The 18,398-nt window shown below is 39.8% G+C and overlaps 2 protein-coding genes across 2 annotated transcripts; one reads left to right on the forward strand and one right to left on the reverse strand.

Annotated features, from left to right (window-relative positions):
- The first annotated feature begins 34 nt into the window (after positions 1-34).
- On the forward strand, positions 35-1,267 carry LOC113744351 (uncharacterized). The gene is made up of 4 exons (XM_027273581.1): positions 35-478; positions 601-654; positions 814-936; positions 1,104-1,267. Exons 1-4 carry the CDS (start codon positions 338-340, stop codon positions 1,230-1,232), a joined length of 447 nt encoding a protein of 148 aa, XP_027129382.1. The 5' UTR covers positions 35-337; the 3' UTR covers positions 1,233-1,267.
- Positions 1,268-14,207: 12,940 nt separating this feature from the next.
- On the reverse strand, positions 14,208-16,425 carry pou4f3 (POU class 4 homeobox 3). Its single transcript, XM_019271854.2, is given in 3 exon segments — positions 14,208-15,885; positions 16,284-16,320; positions 16,322-16,425. Coding segments are annotated over 3 exon segments (1,059 nt in total). The 5' UTR covers positions 16,402-16,425; the 3' UTR covers positions 14,208-14,943.
- Between the last annotated feature and the right edge of the window lie 1,973 nt (positions 16,426-18,398).

Below are 18,398 nucleotides of genomic sequence, written 5' to 3' on the forward strand. Positions count from 1 at the left end.
CCCTCTTTTTTAATTTTTTTTTTTTTTTGTATGCCACCCAGCCCTGTAGATTAAATTCAGAGAAGTAGCTTCGTTTTGGTAAAGCCACACATCAACCACAGGTTAATCAAGCAAATCTTATCTTTTAAAGCTGCATGCTCACTCTTTTTTTTTCTTTCTTTTTGTTATCACGGGAAAAAAAACGTCAAGGGCGTGGGCAATGCAACTATAAATCTTCTCAGTGTTCTCAACCAAGACTGCAGAACAAGTTGCCTACTGAAAATTGAGTGATCAATTCACAGCATCTTGACAAACCTTCTCTCAGAGGTCGACAGCCAGACGAGCTTGTGTCAGGAAGATGATGATGCTTCTGCTTGTATCCACTCTGGTACTGCTGGTCAATCCGGCTCTGACCAATCCTCTTCATCAACAGAAATCCCCAAATAACCTGAACCATATATTTGACCTGGCTGAGAATTACAATAAATCTCTCGCTCAGGTAAGAACTCATCTGATAAGGAACACTGTTTTACTGCTTGTTGACTTGTTGCTGCATTATCTTGTTTATATTTAATGTCAGTAGAAAGCTGCCTAAAGTACTAAATTATCTATTTTCCTCAGGCTTTCTTTGTGGAGGATGTGTCACATCTGGCTGAAGGCAAAAACAAATGCGATGTGAGTGTTTCTGTCTTTGGAGTAAAGTGCTCATAGTTCAAGTGTTGATGTTGGTTGGAAAAGTAGCAACAGCCATTTAGCATATTTTTCTATGTGTGCATGGTTTGTTCATAAAAGCTACTATATTATATAATACATACTTGCTTCTGTTCCATACAGGATAAGTTCTTCTGCAAAGTGCATGATATCCTGAACAAGTTCGGAAAAAAGCACAATATCATTGACAAAAAGAAGGAGGAGGGGCTTGTGAGGAACCTGGAGGCATACGTCGATGGCAGAAATGTAAGAATTTCGTTTGACATATTCGCCAAAAGAGGTCCAGTCTGCGTTACAAAGGTTTAAAGTCTCACACACGCTGTACCTTGTTAGATAGATGAAGCAACGGCAGAGCAATGTAGAGGAACGTTATTTAAATGTCCACTGATCCTTTGTGATTTCTTGTCTTTCAGATTAACTGTACAGAGCTGCTGAAGGACATGGTGCCTTCAAGAGAGGAAAGACCAATACCCGTACTCATAGGACACCTCATGCGTTGTATCCAGAACAGGAACTTAAATGGGGCTTCCAAAGACATGTGAGCCAACTGTCATCAGCTCACTTCACTGTTCATTTTTTCAATGACAAATAACAAATTATTGGAGGATATGAATATAGAATTTATTGTATGATTTGTTCTCTAAAATAAGTCGTTTTTTCTTTATGGATTGTTTTTTTTTTTTGGAGCGATTACATATTGCAGATTTGTACAGGTATTGTGTTCATTTCCTGTCCAGCACCCAGCACAGTTCAATATGTCAAACATGTAATAAATAGTCGTTTAACCGATATTTAGTTTCATCTGCACGGTTAGCAGTTTTTAGTCAGCACAGCGATCACTATAGCAACTTCATGAAGGTTCATGAACAGCTTTCCAAGTGAAAACATAAAAGCTGTTGTGATCCTCATATGAGCACTATCAAATACACCTTCATATTCACTGTTTTATTGTATTTAACAGAGTGTTAATATAAATATATTATGGCTGTTTTCTGTATTTGAATGATATATTTATTGTAATCCTCTCATGCAGCATTGAAATAAAAGATATACTTTTATCACATTGTTTTTGATGAAGCTCTCCTTTTTGTCAAGTGTTTACTCATTCAGCTTTTCAAACTACTTACTGCACCTTTGGCCTTGTCTTTGGTGCTCTCGAATTTAATTAGATATGTGTTTATATCAATATAGATCAAACCAAATGCAGTAATAAGAATATAAAAAAAACTAGTCAAATGACACGTCTAGTTCATTGATCATTTCCTTTTCTTTTGCTTTCATCCTAAATATTTTATCTATGTGTAACTTGGTTGCCGAGCAGCTGACAAAGACAGTAACTTTTACTTTTACATTGTCAGTTTTGTCACATTAGACGCCTTCATTTCCTGCAGTTTAAAATCAAGACTGAAATTATTGTGGTAGGCGCTAGAGCTCAGAGGAAGATGACGAGATCCACTTCAGACTGATCTCTGCGTCTGGAACCAGGTTAGAAAACACTGTTATTTTCTAACTCAAATTCCCAAAGTTAAAGCCATCTTGTCTCAATCAAAGTGCAAAAAAAAAAAAAAACTGGTTCATGAATACTCATCTTGCCAGACTTGCAAAATAAAAGACAGTGGGATGACTTCGGCTCTTTTATAATGCTGCATAATTGTTTTGAATTTTAATTCATAATGCATTATCTGGAAAAAAATCAAACTTTTTGTCACTTTTTTTTGTCATTTAATAGAAAACTTGCAGGTATATCACCTTAATCCCAGCTGAGTTTATGACCAGATAATTCTGATAAAAGTGGTCTTCACAGATTTACATTTTCAGATGTTTTTTAGCTTATGTGTGTAATGTTGGCCAGTTTACATCTGCCTGTTCTCTCATGTCTATACCCAGCTACTGTCTGTGTCTCTCTGTCTGCATCTGTCTTGTTCTCTCTCACTATGAGTTTGATGAGTATGTTTGTGATAGTGAGTGAGAAGGAGATGAATCATCTTCATGATTCATTTTGTCTGTCTGTATTTCTGTATGTATTCAGGTCATATTTTTTATTTGTATTTGTTTGTATTTGTTGTGTGTGTGCAGCACAATTGAAATGTGCATTGAAATCAATTGGACCTGACTTTGACTTGACAAAATGAACACTTATAAATGTATAATCACCTGAAAGTAACCATAGTCTTATAATATTTGTTGTGCCTTTACTCTACAGACACTGTGGGTCCGCTGCCACAGTCCACCATGTTGAATTACTATGTTTCTACAGTAGCCCAGAATGGACAAACTGAACACTGGGACAAAATAGGGACTTTCGCATTTTTTGTGGCCACCACTCGTTCTCCTACATGCGACGAGGAAGCAAGTGGTATTCAGTTGGCTAACGGTCATTCCCAGATATCATAAACCCGTGACCCAAGTTTGAAATAACCCCTTTGCCTTTATAACTTGACTTGCTATACGTTAAGTTACTTTACTGCCAAATATTCATAGGTTCCTGTGTTCCTTCCTTTTTTCCTAAAGAGTTGGATTGTAACACTATCTTAAAAATAATCTGTTTATTAAAGTTCATGATGCACTTGTAGTTGTTCATCAGTACGTTATTCCATCAGTAGTGAAAAGGTGTTTTTGTCAAATTTCATTTTAATAATATGTGATTTGAACCTGTGTTTTGTGACACATTTCTGTTTTGTTCTGACTTGGAGTGTGACCTCCTGTCTTTGTGTGAGGATCTTTGCATAGGTGCTGATCAACCACAGCTGATTTAAATGCACTTTTGTATCTTGTCACCCTGTCACCATGTTGTTTTTGGTTAACCTTAGGAAGTTTTAGTAACTGTCTTTTTGTTGTTTCTTTTGGTATAGGCCTTAGGTAGGTTTAGTTCCTGCTCTCAACTTAAACTTTGTCTACCAATTAAGTTAAGTCTTAAAAGTTTCTACAGCAAATGTTTCCAGCTTTGACCAAATTATTTCCATTGAGTTTTTTTCTTTACTTGCTAGGTAAAGTCATTAGTCATATCCTGCGCATTAGAGGTCACAACTCATGTGGTCAGGATGTTAGATGGATTGATAGGGAGTTGTCTACCCCCTCTATCTTTTTTTTTATGTCTGCGTCAACCACATGAGGGTTTTTCAGTTTTAGAGACCATACTAGATAAAAGACAAAAAGATTCTTAGTATAGAGGAAAACACGTTTGCTGATATGTCTAAAACTATGCAGTCACTGTCACTGTGTAGCAGAGAGTAGTCTTTTGTTCAGGAATTACATGTTTACATAAGACTTCATGATGGTTCTACGTTTATATAAAATCATTTGATACAGTGTAAACTGATTTGTTGATCAAACCTGTTTTTTAATGGTAAAGAGTAACATATTTTGGATTTTGAATTTGTCCATCACAGAGCCCTCCTCAGGTCCGCAGATGATCCTTCTTTGCCGATTTTTAGATTAACTAGAAGCGAAAGAGCCAGGATTGTTTACATGCCAGTGGCTGGTGTCACAGATTTCGAGCTTCAAAATGGCTCTTCAGAAACATATGGGAGATGTCACGCATATGCAATCCATTCTTTATACTGTCACTTGTTAAAGATCCAGTGTGTAGGATTTGGGGGGACACTATTTATGGAATATGGCAGAAATTGCATGTATCCATAACTTCGTTTTCATTAGTGTATAATCACCAGAGAATGAGAGTCATTATGTTTTTGTTACTTTTGAGTCCACCATGTTTGAACCGCCATGTTTCTACAGCAGCCCAGAACAGATCTACTAAACGCTGACTCAACATACAGCCTTCACACATTTTGCAGCCACCATAATATTAATCTCCAGAACCTTTATTTATATTCAACTGCCCAGCCATTTTGCTCATATCACTGTGCATTTATATGAACAAAAATAAGAGGTATGTTTGGAGGCAGCCAAAGTCCATTGAACTTTAGTGGTTTATGCTGCTTTCTGCCATCAAAACAGAGTTAAAACAAATAAACCAACAAAAAAAACTTTTAAATTAAGTGTTATGACAATTGCACTGTAATTTTAATTGTAATTAACTTTGTCATAAACATTGATGCTTTGGGATTTTGTGTTATACAACTAGAAATAATAGTTTGTCACTTTAGTTATTTTCAAAACTGGCAATCATTTTCTAAAATTCATGATGTCATTACTTAGAAACACCCAGGCTCTAACTCCTGAGAATCTCTGGTGACTGTCGGTAAATTACTGCTTTTGTTTTTCATCGACCACATCATAATCAGTTTTATCTTATCTTAATCTGCACAATGACAGCATCGTTTGTAATGAGTCAAGAGATGTCGCCAAAGCGTGGGTAAAACAAGTATAAATCATTTCATCTCGGCATCAACTTCACAAAAAGCTGAGCCATCAGTTCAGGAGAGTCTTGAAACAGCTTCACCTGGAGGTCGACAACTTACAAGCTTGTATCATGACAATAAAGATATTTCTGCTGGTTTCTGCTGTGGCTCAGCTGGCCAGTCCAGCTGTTCTCCATCACACTCACCAGCCAGAAAACAAAAACGTGACTGACCTTAAGATGATACATGACCTGGTTGAAAAGTGCATTCAGCCTTCCACTCCGGTAAGAGCTCATCCAATGAGCACTAACTGTTTTCTTGCTTTGCAATAGCTTCTACTATTTAAGTCATTCACTTAACTCATTATTCTTCTGTGTACTGCAGGATTTCTTTGTGGACGATGTGACTCATCTGACTGAAGGCAACAACTCATGTGGGGTGAGTTTTATGTTTTTGAAATGTTGCTGGTTGTACTTAATGTGCTTAGCCATTTGGTAAAAGAAATGTAACTGTTGCAGTTATGAACCAGCACCAGTATTTTGTACCACAGCCTGAGAATTTATGGACAAGCCTACAACCCAAATCTATGTATTTAATGGGTATGTTTTAAGTAAAATTCAAATTGCACTTCCCTCATTTCAAATGTGGTCTCAAGACCTTTACACTGCCAGTAATTCTGACGTATAACGGAATAAGAACAATACGATTTTACAATATTTAGTCTAAAATCATTCTTATATCTATTGCTGAGGTCAGTCAGTACATATAGTCTATATTATATTCTGATCAGCAAACAAAATAAACACTAGTAACTGGAGGATAATAACATCTCTTGCCAATAAGCCCACAGAATTACCTGTTCTTTCCTGTTTTATGTCTGATCAATTATTGACTTTTAAAGTCTAAAATCCTCTTGGTCTGCTGCATCATCTGGTTACATATAATGCACAGCTATGTTGGAGATTTAATTTTTCTGTTTTATTTATAAACTCAAATGCATTCTTGCTTATGTTCCATACAGAATAGGTTTTTCTGCAAAGTGCACAACATTCTGCATACCCATCGCAACTTCTGTAAAGAGACAAATCGGGATCAGCTCACGAGAACCTTCGACATGTATATTAAAACGAGAAAGGTAAGAACTGGTTTCTTCTGACATATGTGGCAGAAATCTATGATACAAATGATATAAATATTTGTAATACCACACTCTTTCTACGGGCAAAAGAAAAAAGGTCTGACCTTATTTCTTGTCTTCCAGGTGCAGTGTGAAAATGCAACGACAACAGGTGAAATGATTAAAATATCCAGAGTTTTGAAATTAGTCAAGCTCTGTACCCAGCGGAGAATCTTACTTGAGAACTAAGCAGCATCACTGGAACATCACTGAAACAATGTGATATTTGTTATTTAACATGGAAGCTTGTCATTGTATTTAAATTATTATATATTTTTGTATAAATATAAATTATTAAATTGAGATTAAATATATTTTAATGACATATTTATTGGAATCATACAGCACTGGAATACAATTGCAGGGTGTTTACAGAAAAATAAATCTTGTTGTCCATCAATGGAAATACTGTGCATTATATTAATTAAACTTTATACACATCTATATTCATGTTTTCATGTACTTTTTTTAAAAAAATAATGTACAATTCACAGTATACTTTCGCACATTTAATTTATTTAAAATGGATTATAGATGATTATTACTTGAACTTGTGTGAGCGCTGACTGTAACTTCCGTGATCAGCAGCAGGAACCACACGATTTGTCATTTATTGCGTGCACAGAAATAGCCAGGCAGAAACGTTTAGAGGTTCAAATGATCGCTCAAATATTAATCATTCTGTAAATCATTCACTTCTAAAGAACCCTGTTTTCACATAGTGCACTCAACCAATCGGTGCGCCCTTAGAAATACATTTGCGTAGATGCTCTCTGCCTGGCTGTGGTGAGCTGACTGAGGGGCTCTCTGAGAGGAACATTTTTCACCACTCTTTTCCCCCTTGCTTTGGACAATGTACCTGTCACTCAGTGACTTGATGCAATGTGAGAGCTATGGGGAGGCTTGCTCTTGGTGGTGGCTGGGTCTCTCTGTGGTGTTCAGCTGTGTGTACGTGTGCTACTGAACCGTGGCCCCCCCTCATTACTAAATAAAAAGAATCACTCTCCCTGTGCTTTTTATAGAACGGTTAGAATATTCCCAATCCTTTGTTTCCCTCTGCTTTTCTTGAAGGACTTCAAAGGACAAATAAACTCTCAGATTAGTTTATGTAATAAGAGGATGAACCTAGACAATATACTGATTAAAAAGCAGTGGAAGAAGTAGTCAGAGCCATTACTAGGGTAAAAGTCACAGTGCAAGGAAATGAAAGTAGTATCAAAAGTTAGATTAGTCATTATGCTGCAGAATGGTCTCCATATGGGACAGCGTGCATGCATAGCAGCATATGGTGCACTGCCGAAACACTGCGCCAACAAAACCAGACCATAGAAATCGGCCTGGTCTGACGCATACTTTGGGCAATGTTCTGCTCGGAAAGCTTGGGTCCTGCCATTCATGTGGATGTTACTTTGACATGCACCACCCACCTTAGCATAACCATAGCAGACCATGTAGACCCTTTCATGAAAATGGTATTCCCTGATGGCAGTGACCTCATTATCGCAAAAATGGTTCCGAAACAAGTTCAAGGTGTCGACTTGGCCTCCAAATTCTCCTCTGAAGCACACTGAGCATCTGTGGGATGGACAAACAAATCCGATCCATGGAGGCTCCATCTCGCAACCTACAGGACTTAATGGATCTGATGTTAACATCTTGGTGCCAGACAGCTCAGAGGTCAGAGGTCTAGTGGAGTCCATACTGTCCAGACTGTTTTGGCAGAGGAGGACCTACACAGTTTTAGGTAGGTGGTCATAATGTTATGGCTGATTGGTCTAATTGTATTATTACTCATGCATTAACATGTATGCAGCGTTTAATGTTGTCAATAAGTATTTGTTGAATGCATGTTAAAAGCACACGCCACTTTGATGTCTTCTAGTTGGCTGTCATGAATATGGAGGACAACCTTTGGACCAAAAGGTCAAGGTTCAAGTCCCTGGGGGAACAAGAAGCTGCCCTGCTGAGGTGCCCTCGAGCAGGACAGTTCTTTTTTTTTTTTTTTTTTTACATTTCTCTAAATCATTCCTTTGTGCAATCATACAATTTGGGTTCGGCTTTTTATTAAATGACAGACAGTTTAAGATGCAGAAAGATAAATCATGAATATCATAATCGGGTACAACCTCAACTCTTATATACAGTTATTTTTTGTCCATCCATCCGTTATCTGTAACTGTTTATCCTCATCAGGGTAACGGTGGGGCTGGAGCCCATAGTTATATTTTCTAATTAAGTCATTTAACGTCATCTGTGTTACTAGTAGTATCAAGTGGCCTCATTAAAGGATAAAATAAGATTTGTTTAGATCTGTTATCAAGGCTACCAATCCCAACCCCATGCGGGAATGTTTACAAGTATGCAGATGAGCTTGAATCACCCCAAGGCAATCTAACCTGACCCGTTATTCAACCATATCACACCAGCTTTGTTCTTCTACCTGATCGGATTGGATCCAGTTTGTATCATGCCTTCAGCTCAGTTCAAGTCTTTGCTCATTAATCAGCATCGCATAAACATAACTCTCTGTAGGTGGGTAACTGATCAGGATCATCACTAATATTCGACTATTATTAGAGTGTCTTGATAAATGTTGTTATGTTCGTCCTCTTGATGTGCGCACACGCAGACATGCACGCTGAGCGCTGGCTGCCTCTGCTGCTTCTTTATTGTGTTCCTGGTCGATTAGCCTCGGGGCTGTCTTCAGGGCTCGGGGCCGGTGGGAACAGACGTGGGGAGGGGCGGGTGGCTGCATCAGCCAGGGGACCTGCTTCAGGGGCCCCACTGTGGCCTGGCTCAGTTTTCATGTCTGTCTTCAAAAGCACAGCCCCGTGAGGGAGGGAGAGAGAGAGAGAGAGAGAAGACATTGTTATTTTCCCGTGTGCCCTCAGTCAGTGTCCTGTCAGTGGCAGTGTGACAGAGTGTGTCAACACCAAGCTGCTTTTCACTTCCTTGTTTACATGGTTTTCACTCTCGATGCAGAATGTGCTATCTGTAGATGTTTCCATCCGACATTATGATTTAGTATCATTTTACTTGACTCTGACCTATATACTACTATGTTAGCAGCAGAATTATTATTCATAAAGTGTTAATTATTCATCTGATATTACCAAAGAGGAACCACACAGGTGATGTGTGTGTGCAGAATTTAAATAAGTTGCTGTATTGGTCAGAAAAACCCACTGTGCTGTACATTTCTATCAATACTGTACTTTCAATATTATAAAGAAAGAATGCACTGTCCATCACATTTTATAGGGTTCTTCCTACCTAATATTGTGTTTATTTTAGTTATGCAAAATCATTTCTTCGGTCTGCCGACACATACAGTTCTCATCTGCCACTAGTTTTTTTTTTTTTTTTCCTAAACTCTGTGGTGGAGTGGAGACATTTAACAGTGGGTGGCAGCAATGTGACAATTTTGCATCTATAAGTTTGTAAATGAAACAAGAATAATAATAAGAAGGAGCAGCTCACAGCATATATATTTCCAAACAGATGATTCCATGTCAAATATAAAAGCCAAACTGTGGTATCTTATCATATTTAAAGCAGGCGGAGTGAAGGGCTAATTAACAAGCTGTGCAAATGGACTTTGGATTGGATGTTGTCCCTCCTGTGTAGCCTCCTCTTACTTCCTCTCTCCTCGGCCGTGGGTCCTCTGGGTGCTCCTGCTGTCACAGGAATTTAGTCTCAAACCGCTCGAGGGCCGGCAGGGACACACTCACCTTGACATGATCAAGTTGGATATGAAAAGAACTAAATCCAGACAGTCAGGATGACAGACACGTCGACCATTAGGGATTTAGACTATTTCTTTCTGTGATCCCCTCTTTTTTTTGTTCTTTTTTTTTTCTCTAGCTTCCTTCTTCATTTCTATCCTACCACCCCTCCTTCCATCTTCTCTTCCTTCCTTCCTACCTCATTTAATTCCTTCATTTTCAAACTTCACTCTCTCCTCCCCTTCCTATCTCCTCATTTCTCTCTCTGGCTGTGATCACTCTCCTTCCTTCTTCTCCTCTTCAACTCTTTTCTCCCTCCAACAATTCTATCCTTCTTTCCTTTCCCCTCTCCTCTTCCTTTCTTCCCCATCTCCTTCCATCTCACTACACTACAGCCACATTTTCTTAGAGAGGATTATTATGTTCCGCAGACTGTGCGGTGATTATATGTTCATACACTATAATCTGACTTTGGGCACAGACCTGCACCTGACCAGCTAAGTGCTTTGTAGAAAAAAGAAAAAAAAAATCACGCCACAGTCAGTTATTTCTGGCTGGGTTAATCTTATTTCTCTGGGCACTTTGATAATGGAGAAGACTTGAATAATGAATGGGGTGTATAATACTGTTCTTCAGACCCGCTGAATAAATTAAACAAGTGCCTGCCTATAAGTGAGTTTCTGTGCACCCCTCTTTGAATTCTTTTATTTTATATTTTTTTGGAACTCCAACAAAAATCCACACTTCAGCAGAGAGGTAAAATGATAGAGCGCTGACTTATGAAGCACACAGTTTATCATAACTAGAGGAAAGATGTCACTGTTTCCCTCTCGCTGTGCACGCATTCTCCGTGCGTGTGTGTGTGTGTGTATGTGTGTGTGTGTGTGTGTGTGTGTGTGTGTGTGTGCGCGCACATCTCAATAGTCTCTGCATAATGCATGGTGTGTTAGTTGGCAGACAGCTTGACCTCACACACAGACTATGAGACTCTAAATGTTTCCCCGTCACAGAGGTTCACCGTTCTCTCTGCAGAGCTGCTGCTTAGTGAAATATCAGATTAGATCTGGGGTGAAGAGGAGGGTGCCGTCATTTCATACAAGTATTGCTTAGCTCATAAATCTTTGATGATTTGGTTTATTTTATAATGTGTAAGTAAAAAGCGACATGGGCCAAGATTTTGCTTCACAAGTCACTTAGTTTATTCTAATTATTCTAATTATTGAAAGCACTTAGCAGCCGTTAGTGAGTTCTATTTTAATTTTCATTCCATTATATGTTGATTATTTATTTGACTAAATGATGTCAACTGTCACTAACAGGCTATGAACAAAGAGATGTCAATCCAAAACACAAAAATGATAATAAATAAAAAATAAAAATCTAAAAATCATATTTATGAATAAAAATATCTCTTTAATAATGATGTCGTAAGGAGAAAACCTCACCTTTGAGATGCTGGACCTGAAAAAAATGACTAATCTATTATTCAAATTGTTTCTATTGATCGGTTTTCTGTCATTAGACTCATTAATTGTAATTAATTGTTTCACAACTATGTGACACTATTGTGCCAGTATGTCCTTTTTTCCTGTTGAAGAAGTATTAAGATCATTCACTGAGGTAAAAGTAATGCCGCTTTTTAAAAATACTCCATTACAAGTAAAAAAAAAAAATATTCAAATGATACTTAGTAAGTACAAAAAAAAGTATAAAAGCAAAAGAAAGTACAGACCTTGGTCAGAGATCAGTTATACTATCTGATAATTATTAAGTATGAGCAGCATATTTTTCAGTTGTTTTATATACTATTGTGTATAATTTGCTGTGTTTATATATTTTTAATCCAGTATTTGCATGAGGGAGCGTTATTAATTATATAAGCACTCTGTTTGCTGTCATCTGACTGGAAAAAAATATTAGTATTCACACAACAAAGTGTGGAGAAAGGAGAAGGGAACAGGAGCTACAGATGGACAGCATCTCCTGCTATACATTTTAAAAGACATCCATCACCCCGGCCTCAAGTTTCCAGAGAGTAACACAATCTCACTCTGTGTGTGTATGTGTGTGTGTGTGACCAGGTATGTGTGTGTGTGTGTGTGTGTAGCAGTAGCTGGTTTGGCTTCTGATGATAATAGAAGGTGACTAATAGAGGTAGCTGTCTCCCTTCGCTCTGGTCACATTTGTTGCTATCTGGCAACTGGATGAATTATTGAGTTTGGGGTGTTTTGGGGCTCCCACCCCCTCCCTTCACATTCCCTCACTCCGCTCCCACCCTGTGAGTGTGTGTGTGTGTGTGTGTGTGTGTGTGTGTGTGTGTGTGTGTGTGAAAGACTATATGTACTGCATGTGCATGCATACTTCAGCAATTAAAGGGAACCTCATTCTGTCAAAATGCTCTTCCCTGCATGAAAACATCTCAAGCATCTCTATCCCTCTCTCACCCCTCCTCCTTTTCTCTCCATCTCTCTCTCCTTTTTTTTTTTGTTTTTCTTTCTTTCTTCTCCTCTCTTTTTTAACATCCCCACTCCAACATACACATTTCAGCCCGTTAAATTGAGGTTATTTGCCTTTACTTCTATTTGTTTTTGTTTTTTTTTGTTTTAACTCTAGATCAATTTGCATCAGGTTTGATTCATTTTCATATTAAACATAATGCACAAATTGGCCCAGCACATCTCCATTATTGCATGAGAAAACGCAATATACCTTTGAGCTGCTGCTGAATAATTGAGGTGCCCTCAGTCTCCACATGCCGCTAACGCTCACGAGCCTTCAGCTCAACTTACCACATAGCGAGTAACGTTATGATATCAATACGGGGTATTACAAAGATCAATTATTCACACGCTCTCTTTTTTAACCTCACTTTTACGTCAGAAACACAGACGTGTGGTGCGTTTGAGGAACCTCATCGTTCTCATTCTTAGACGGCTTGATAATGTGGTTTTAATGATGAAACTTCAGCTGAATATCCAGACAAATATGTCACGGAAAGGCATGATAATTAACAGAAATATCTTCTCACCCCTTTGCCAAAAAACAAACAAAAAAAAAAAAACATTATACACTCTTATTAATCACATCTCAACATCAAAGAGAATATTAATAAGAGCCACAAACGTTTCCCTGCAATTGCAAAGTATTGATCCTCTGGCTGACAACAAGTCCACAAGTCTCACTGGGAAAATCACACAACCTCGGGTGGTGTGGAGGATTCCGGTGGAAACTTTTTCTATATTTTTTTTAAAGACATTTTTGGTTAATATAAGGAGATAATTGTCATGGATTTGGATTTGTGCGCATAATACGCAGGAATCAGGAGTAAAATATATTTTTAGCAGGATGAATAATGTGGATTTAGTAAAATAGTAGGACACATTAAATGCACACTTCTTTTCAACCATAATAATAATAATAATAATAATGATAACATTTTTGGCCTATTTTAAACAAATAAAAGAACGTTTGCTCCTATCCGCTGAAATAAAAGTACAAATAAATTTTAAAAAAACATAATAAAGGGGGAGATACTCACTCGTCCAAAGGAGGAAAAAATAACTACTTTAATGTCCCTCTTTCCTCCGTTAACCTGTTGTTCAACCTCCAGTTCCTCTCTCCCTAGAGTTCCCAGTCAGACTCCCAACTCCTCCACATTACGTTTTATACCAATATATAATTAATATTGCATCGTCATTACTTAATAATTTCAACCCCCCATGCACGGCATAACCCAGTGACATGAGGCCATCCATAATTTAAAAACTGCACTAATTACAGAAAAGGGGGCCATTAACAGGCGCGTAAAGGACGCGCGTTGTGCACTCCGCCGCGTGAAAATGGCTGTGAAGATGGAGGCCTTTTCATTTTCTGTGCTGCTTAGATCATGTAAGACAATACATATTTAATTCCAGCAGATGTTTGGGGATTTCTAAATAAAACAAGAGTTCCCATAAAACAAAACAATTCATAACATTATTCTAAAACAACTTAAAGGCCTTGATTCAAACAATAAAGCACAAAAATAATATATATATATTTTTTAGAAAATAACCAATAATTTATTAAGTTTAAACTTCACACATTTTTTTTCCAAGTGAAATGAAGAGTGAGGAAAATAAATAAATAAATACTTAAATTAGGTGATGTAGGCCTATACACTGTATATATCTGGGCTATATAATAAATATACAGCTCACCTGAAATGCTCCAAAAACATTTTTTTCACATCAAACATATTAAAATATAGCAGCAGCCAAAAGCCACACGGATGTGCCTCATATATGACGGTGTCATTTCCATTTTTTTTTCTTTTTTTTTTTTAATAATTCAAGATAAAATCAGACTCAGTGTGTTTACACCTTGTGAAAAGAAGCACGGTAATTACTCGTACTTGTGCGTAAAAGGACTATCACGCAGGTCACGAGGAGGGCAAAAAAAAAAAAAAGGTTTAAAAATGTGGGGATGTTTTTTTTTTAAACTCCTTATTTTTAAAAAGATGTGAAAACACTTAAAGTTGGTGGTGTATTTCTGCACATGTGAGCCAGTGATCTGGAGGATAAAACTCTGATTTCAGACATTACAAAAAAAATAAATCAAATAAATCAAACAATAAATGAATTCTCTTTTCTTTTCTCAGTCAGTTTCACACATCTGACAGCCCATAAAAGTCGCCTCCAAACTCCAGTTCATGTTTAAAGAAAAAGGTGAGTTAATATCCCTGAATGTGACAAACTGTCAGGGTGGATTTACTGAGAGTTCACATTTAGTGTGTGTGCAACATACATGATCAACAACATCAAAATCAGCCCCCTCACAGATCTATAACACATCATTTATAAGTCCCACATTAAGAGCAAAGTCAGGGGGAGGAAAAAAGTGCAACAACGAAGAGTGAGTGACACGAAAATGAAAATCTTTTTGGAGATAATCCCAGATGGAGACGTGAAGAGCTGTCGATAAATCCCTGTTAGTTAGGCTACTTAGGCTATTATTAATCACTCGATCAAAAATGTAGTAGGCTATTTTATTCATGATGTGTGAAAACTCAGTGCACCGCAGAGTATTTCATTCGTTTCTGTTTTTGCCGCTGGTTGCAAAACCACACTCGAACCACATTCTTTTTCAGGTCCAGTTTTTCGGCGATGGCCGCAATTTTTTCCGAGGAGGGTCGAGGCTGGATGGCAAAGTAAGCCTCCAAAGAGCGCTTCTCCGGCGCGGCGATGGAGGTGCGCTTTCTTTTCCTCTCGTTCCCGTTGAAAAGGTCCGGCTTGTTGCTTTTCTCCCGGTACGCAGCCTCTGCTTCCTCCAGCCAGGCCTGGAGAACCGGCTTGAGCGCTATCATGTTGTTGTGGGACAAGGTGAGGGACTCGAACCTGCAGATGGTGCTTTGGCTCAAGGACCCCACTCCAGGGATCTTGAGGTTGGCCAGCGCTGACCCGACGTCCGCCTGGGTCACCCCGAGTTTGATCCTCCTCTGCTTGAAGCGCTCGGCGAAGGCTTCCAGCTCCCTTGGATCCGACTCCACGTCGTTGACGCACGCCATGCCGCCGTGCACTGACAGAGAGTGAGGGTGAGCCATATTGGCCATCGCCTGGTGCAGCTGCCCCATGGTCTGCAGGTGGTGGTGAGGGTGTTGGTGGTGGTGCGCCGCCGTGGTCATCCCGGGAGGCTCCGGAGCACCCATCCCGGTCACGGCCAGGCTGGTGGAGAGGTGATCCAGGAGGTCCCCGGCCTCCAGGGTCTGTCCGAGATGGTGGTGGTGGTGGTGATGGTGGGAGGCGATGGTGGAGGGGACGTGGGAGATGGGCACGGTGGTGGAGGAAGAAGAGGAGGCTGAGGTGCAGGGGACACTGCTCATGGTATGGTAAGTCACGTCTGGTTTGAATGGGTGACTCTTGCCGTGAGAGACAATGCTGTCAGCAGCCGCCAGAGCCTCTGCCCGTGCCAGCAGGCTCTCATCAAAGCCTCCGAATATATTGCCCTGCAGCTGCAAGCAAGAGTGCGCATACTGGAGTCAGTGGGGAATTGTGTCAAGCAGCTCTCAGGATCTAAAAAACATTTTCCAAAGGCAAGCAGAGGAGAGGAGAGAGCCCTCCTCAAAGCGCAGGTCATAAAAATTAATATGAAAGCAAGAGCATTGCTTGAATAGACATGTGGATGAGAGGGGGGGGGGGTGGGGTGTTGGGAGGGGGGGGGGGGCACAGACAGAGGAGAGAGAGAGGGGTGGGGGTGGGGGGGGCGAGAGTGGGAGATGAGGATAGAACAAAGTCCTGTCAAATCAACTTTACAGACATTTCCAGTGTGATATCCCCCACCCCCTCCTCCTCCTCCTCTCACCCAGTAATACTCCACAAGCCATTCTCTCCCTCCTGAACCTGAACGTACCTGCGGGGCGGGCAGACAGACTCTGCGCATGCCCTCGAGCCTGAGTGCCGCCGGGATACTTGGGCTCGTGAAGAGCCGGGTGCATGGAGAAATGCTGCTTGCCGTTCATGGTCATCATCCTCCTCCCAGCAAGCACCTCGCAAGAAGTGTGGCCCCTGACATGAAAGCCGGGGAGCGGACAGCTACAGAGCTCCTTCTGCTCTCCTTCACCAGACTGGATGTTAACATCAGCAGCGCCTCCCGGCGTCCCGTTCTCTCTCTCTCTCTCTCTCTCTCTCTCTCTCTCTCTCTCTCTCTCTCCTCCCTCTCACCCCTCACCCTCCTCCTCTTTTTCAACCTTCCCTCCTCCTCCCACCTACCCCCCCCCCTGCTCAGCTTACAAGTTGCAAAATGCGCTTCTATGTGCGCAAGCGTCGAGCAAACATACCTTTTAAGCATTTTCTTGTAAGTTTGAACTTTAACCTTTGCATCCCCATGGAAGAGATCAACATTTATTGTGACATCAGCCTTTCTGTTTCAAAGAATGAGGCCTGAAGTCAGCCATCCACTAAAGGGCTGGTTATTTCAGCACCATGGAGAGGGCAGCAGTGCTGAGCTCAGAGTGGATGGATGGATGGATGGATGGATGGATGGGTGAATTCATTCTGTAAAATGTAAAACACACCCGCTAAAAACTTCAGTAACTGAACAAAAGTTGTGGTGCTCCATCACTCAAATTGTGTCCAGGGTCTGGCAGGTTGCTGACCAGCTGACCTGATGGGCCTTGGCCTTCCTCTCCATCTCTGTGGACGCCCCAATCCTTAAGGGCAGCCTTACAGACTTCTCATGTGGCCGCCTGGTTTAAGCTCAAGGAGCTGGTGTTGGACTGGTCGAAAGAGGAGCCAGGCGGGCAGAGGAGCACTGATGACACAGCGGGTCCATCCGATCCTGCCGGCCGCCTCTCTGGTTCCCCAGACTCTGAATAATTTAGCAACACGGTGGCAGGCATCCATTACCACGTTGGCATGTTCTTATTCATTACACAGATTAAAACAGCCCAGGCCTTTTTTTTCTCACCATGCAAAACCTGTTGCAGGCTGGGGAGCCAAACTTTTAAAGAGGTGCATGTAGGCTGGCTTCATGGGAGATAGAAAACACTTAACACAAATTTGTACGTTTGCATTCCTATTACCAAAGACAAACGGAATAATCACAAATTGAATATTATGATTTACTAGACCTATTTTTGAGGATTGCATATAAGAAATGTAACCACATGGCATTCATGGAATGTCAGAGGCCACATGTGAGCTTTCCTTTTCTCACCCTCACATCACCCTTCCCCTTTTCTTTTCTTAATAGCTGGGGTCATTCATAATTTAGTGCTTATTGTTTACAACTCTTTCATCTTTGTGCTTTTCATATTCTAAAGATTGCATGTGACATGTTTTATGAGTGCTGTTACATATGTGGCCAAATGTGACCTCCCTTCTCACCCCGTATCTAGCCTGTATACACTCCAGATGAGCGTGGAACTACTCTCACAGCATTTCTTATAATATAAGGTTGCTACAATTCCGCAGCCTTTTTCAGCTTCTAAACAAGTTAAAGCTGAAAATATTCATATAATTTATGTTTTATAAATATATTTTTAATTTAATTTATTTGCAATCAAAACTGAATTGTTTGATTTAGACTAAAATCAACACCTATTATTTGTCTCATCCACACACAAAAAAACCCCTCATAAATTTCTTAGTAAGTATCTCATAACTGAGATTATTTAAAAGTTAAAGTTTAAACAATGTTATAGTATTATACTCATTCAGATTTTTGACAAATTATTTCCATTAATTTTATTTTTATATTCATCAAATTCTAACGGTAGAAATTGACTTCCGTATGGCCCCTTGTAGTTGTTCCTTCACCTCTCAGTCACTAGGCTGCCACAGGATCTGCCAGAAGCGGTGCAGTGTTCAGGCCTCAGTTTGAAATCTGTTCCCCCGGGTAAAGCCCAAAGTCCTTGCATTAAATGAAACAGACTCTGAGTGTTTTCACTTGACTTCCTAAAGTAAGAAAGGCTCATGCATTATTCAGTGATATTTTAATATGTCGTAGCAGCTGTAATTAAACTGA

The sequence above is a fragment of the Larimichthys crocea genome, chromosome XXII (assembly GCF_000972845.2).
Source record: "Larimichthys crocea isolate SSNF chromosome XXII, L_crocea_2.0, whole genome shotgun sequence".
NCBI classification, from domain to species: domain Eukaryota; kingdom Metazoa; phylum Chordata; class Actinopteri; family Sciaenidae; genus Larimichthys; species Larimichthys crocea.

Coding starts and splice junctions, on each gene's coding strand:
- LOC113744351 (XM_027273581.1), top strand. CDS start 338: ATGATGATGCTTCTGCTTGTATCCACTCTGGTACTGCTGGTCAATCCG. Junction 479..600: donor ACAATAAATCTCTCGCTCAG/GTAAGAACTCAT, acceptor TATTTTCCTCAG/GCTTTCTTTGTGGAGGATGT. Junction 937..1,103: donor CATACGTCGATGGCAGAAAT/GTAAGAATTTCG, acceptor CTTGTCTTTCAG/ATTAACTGTACAGAGCTGCT.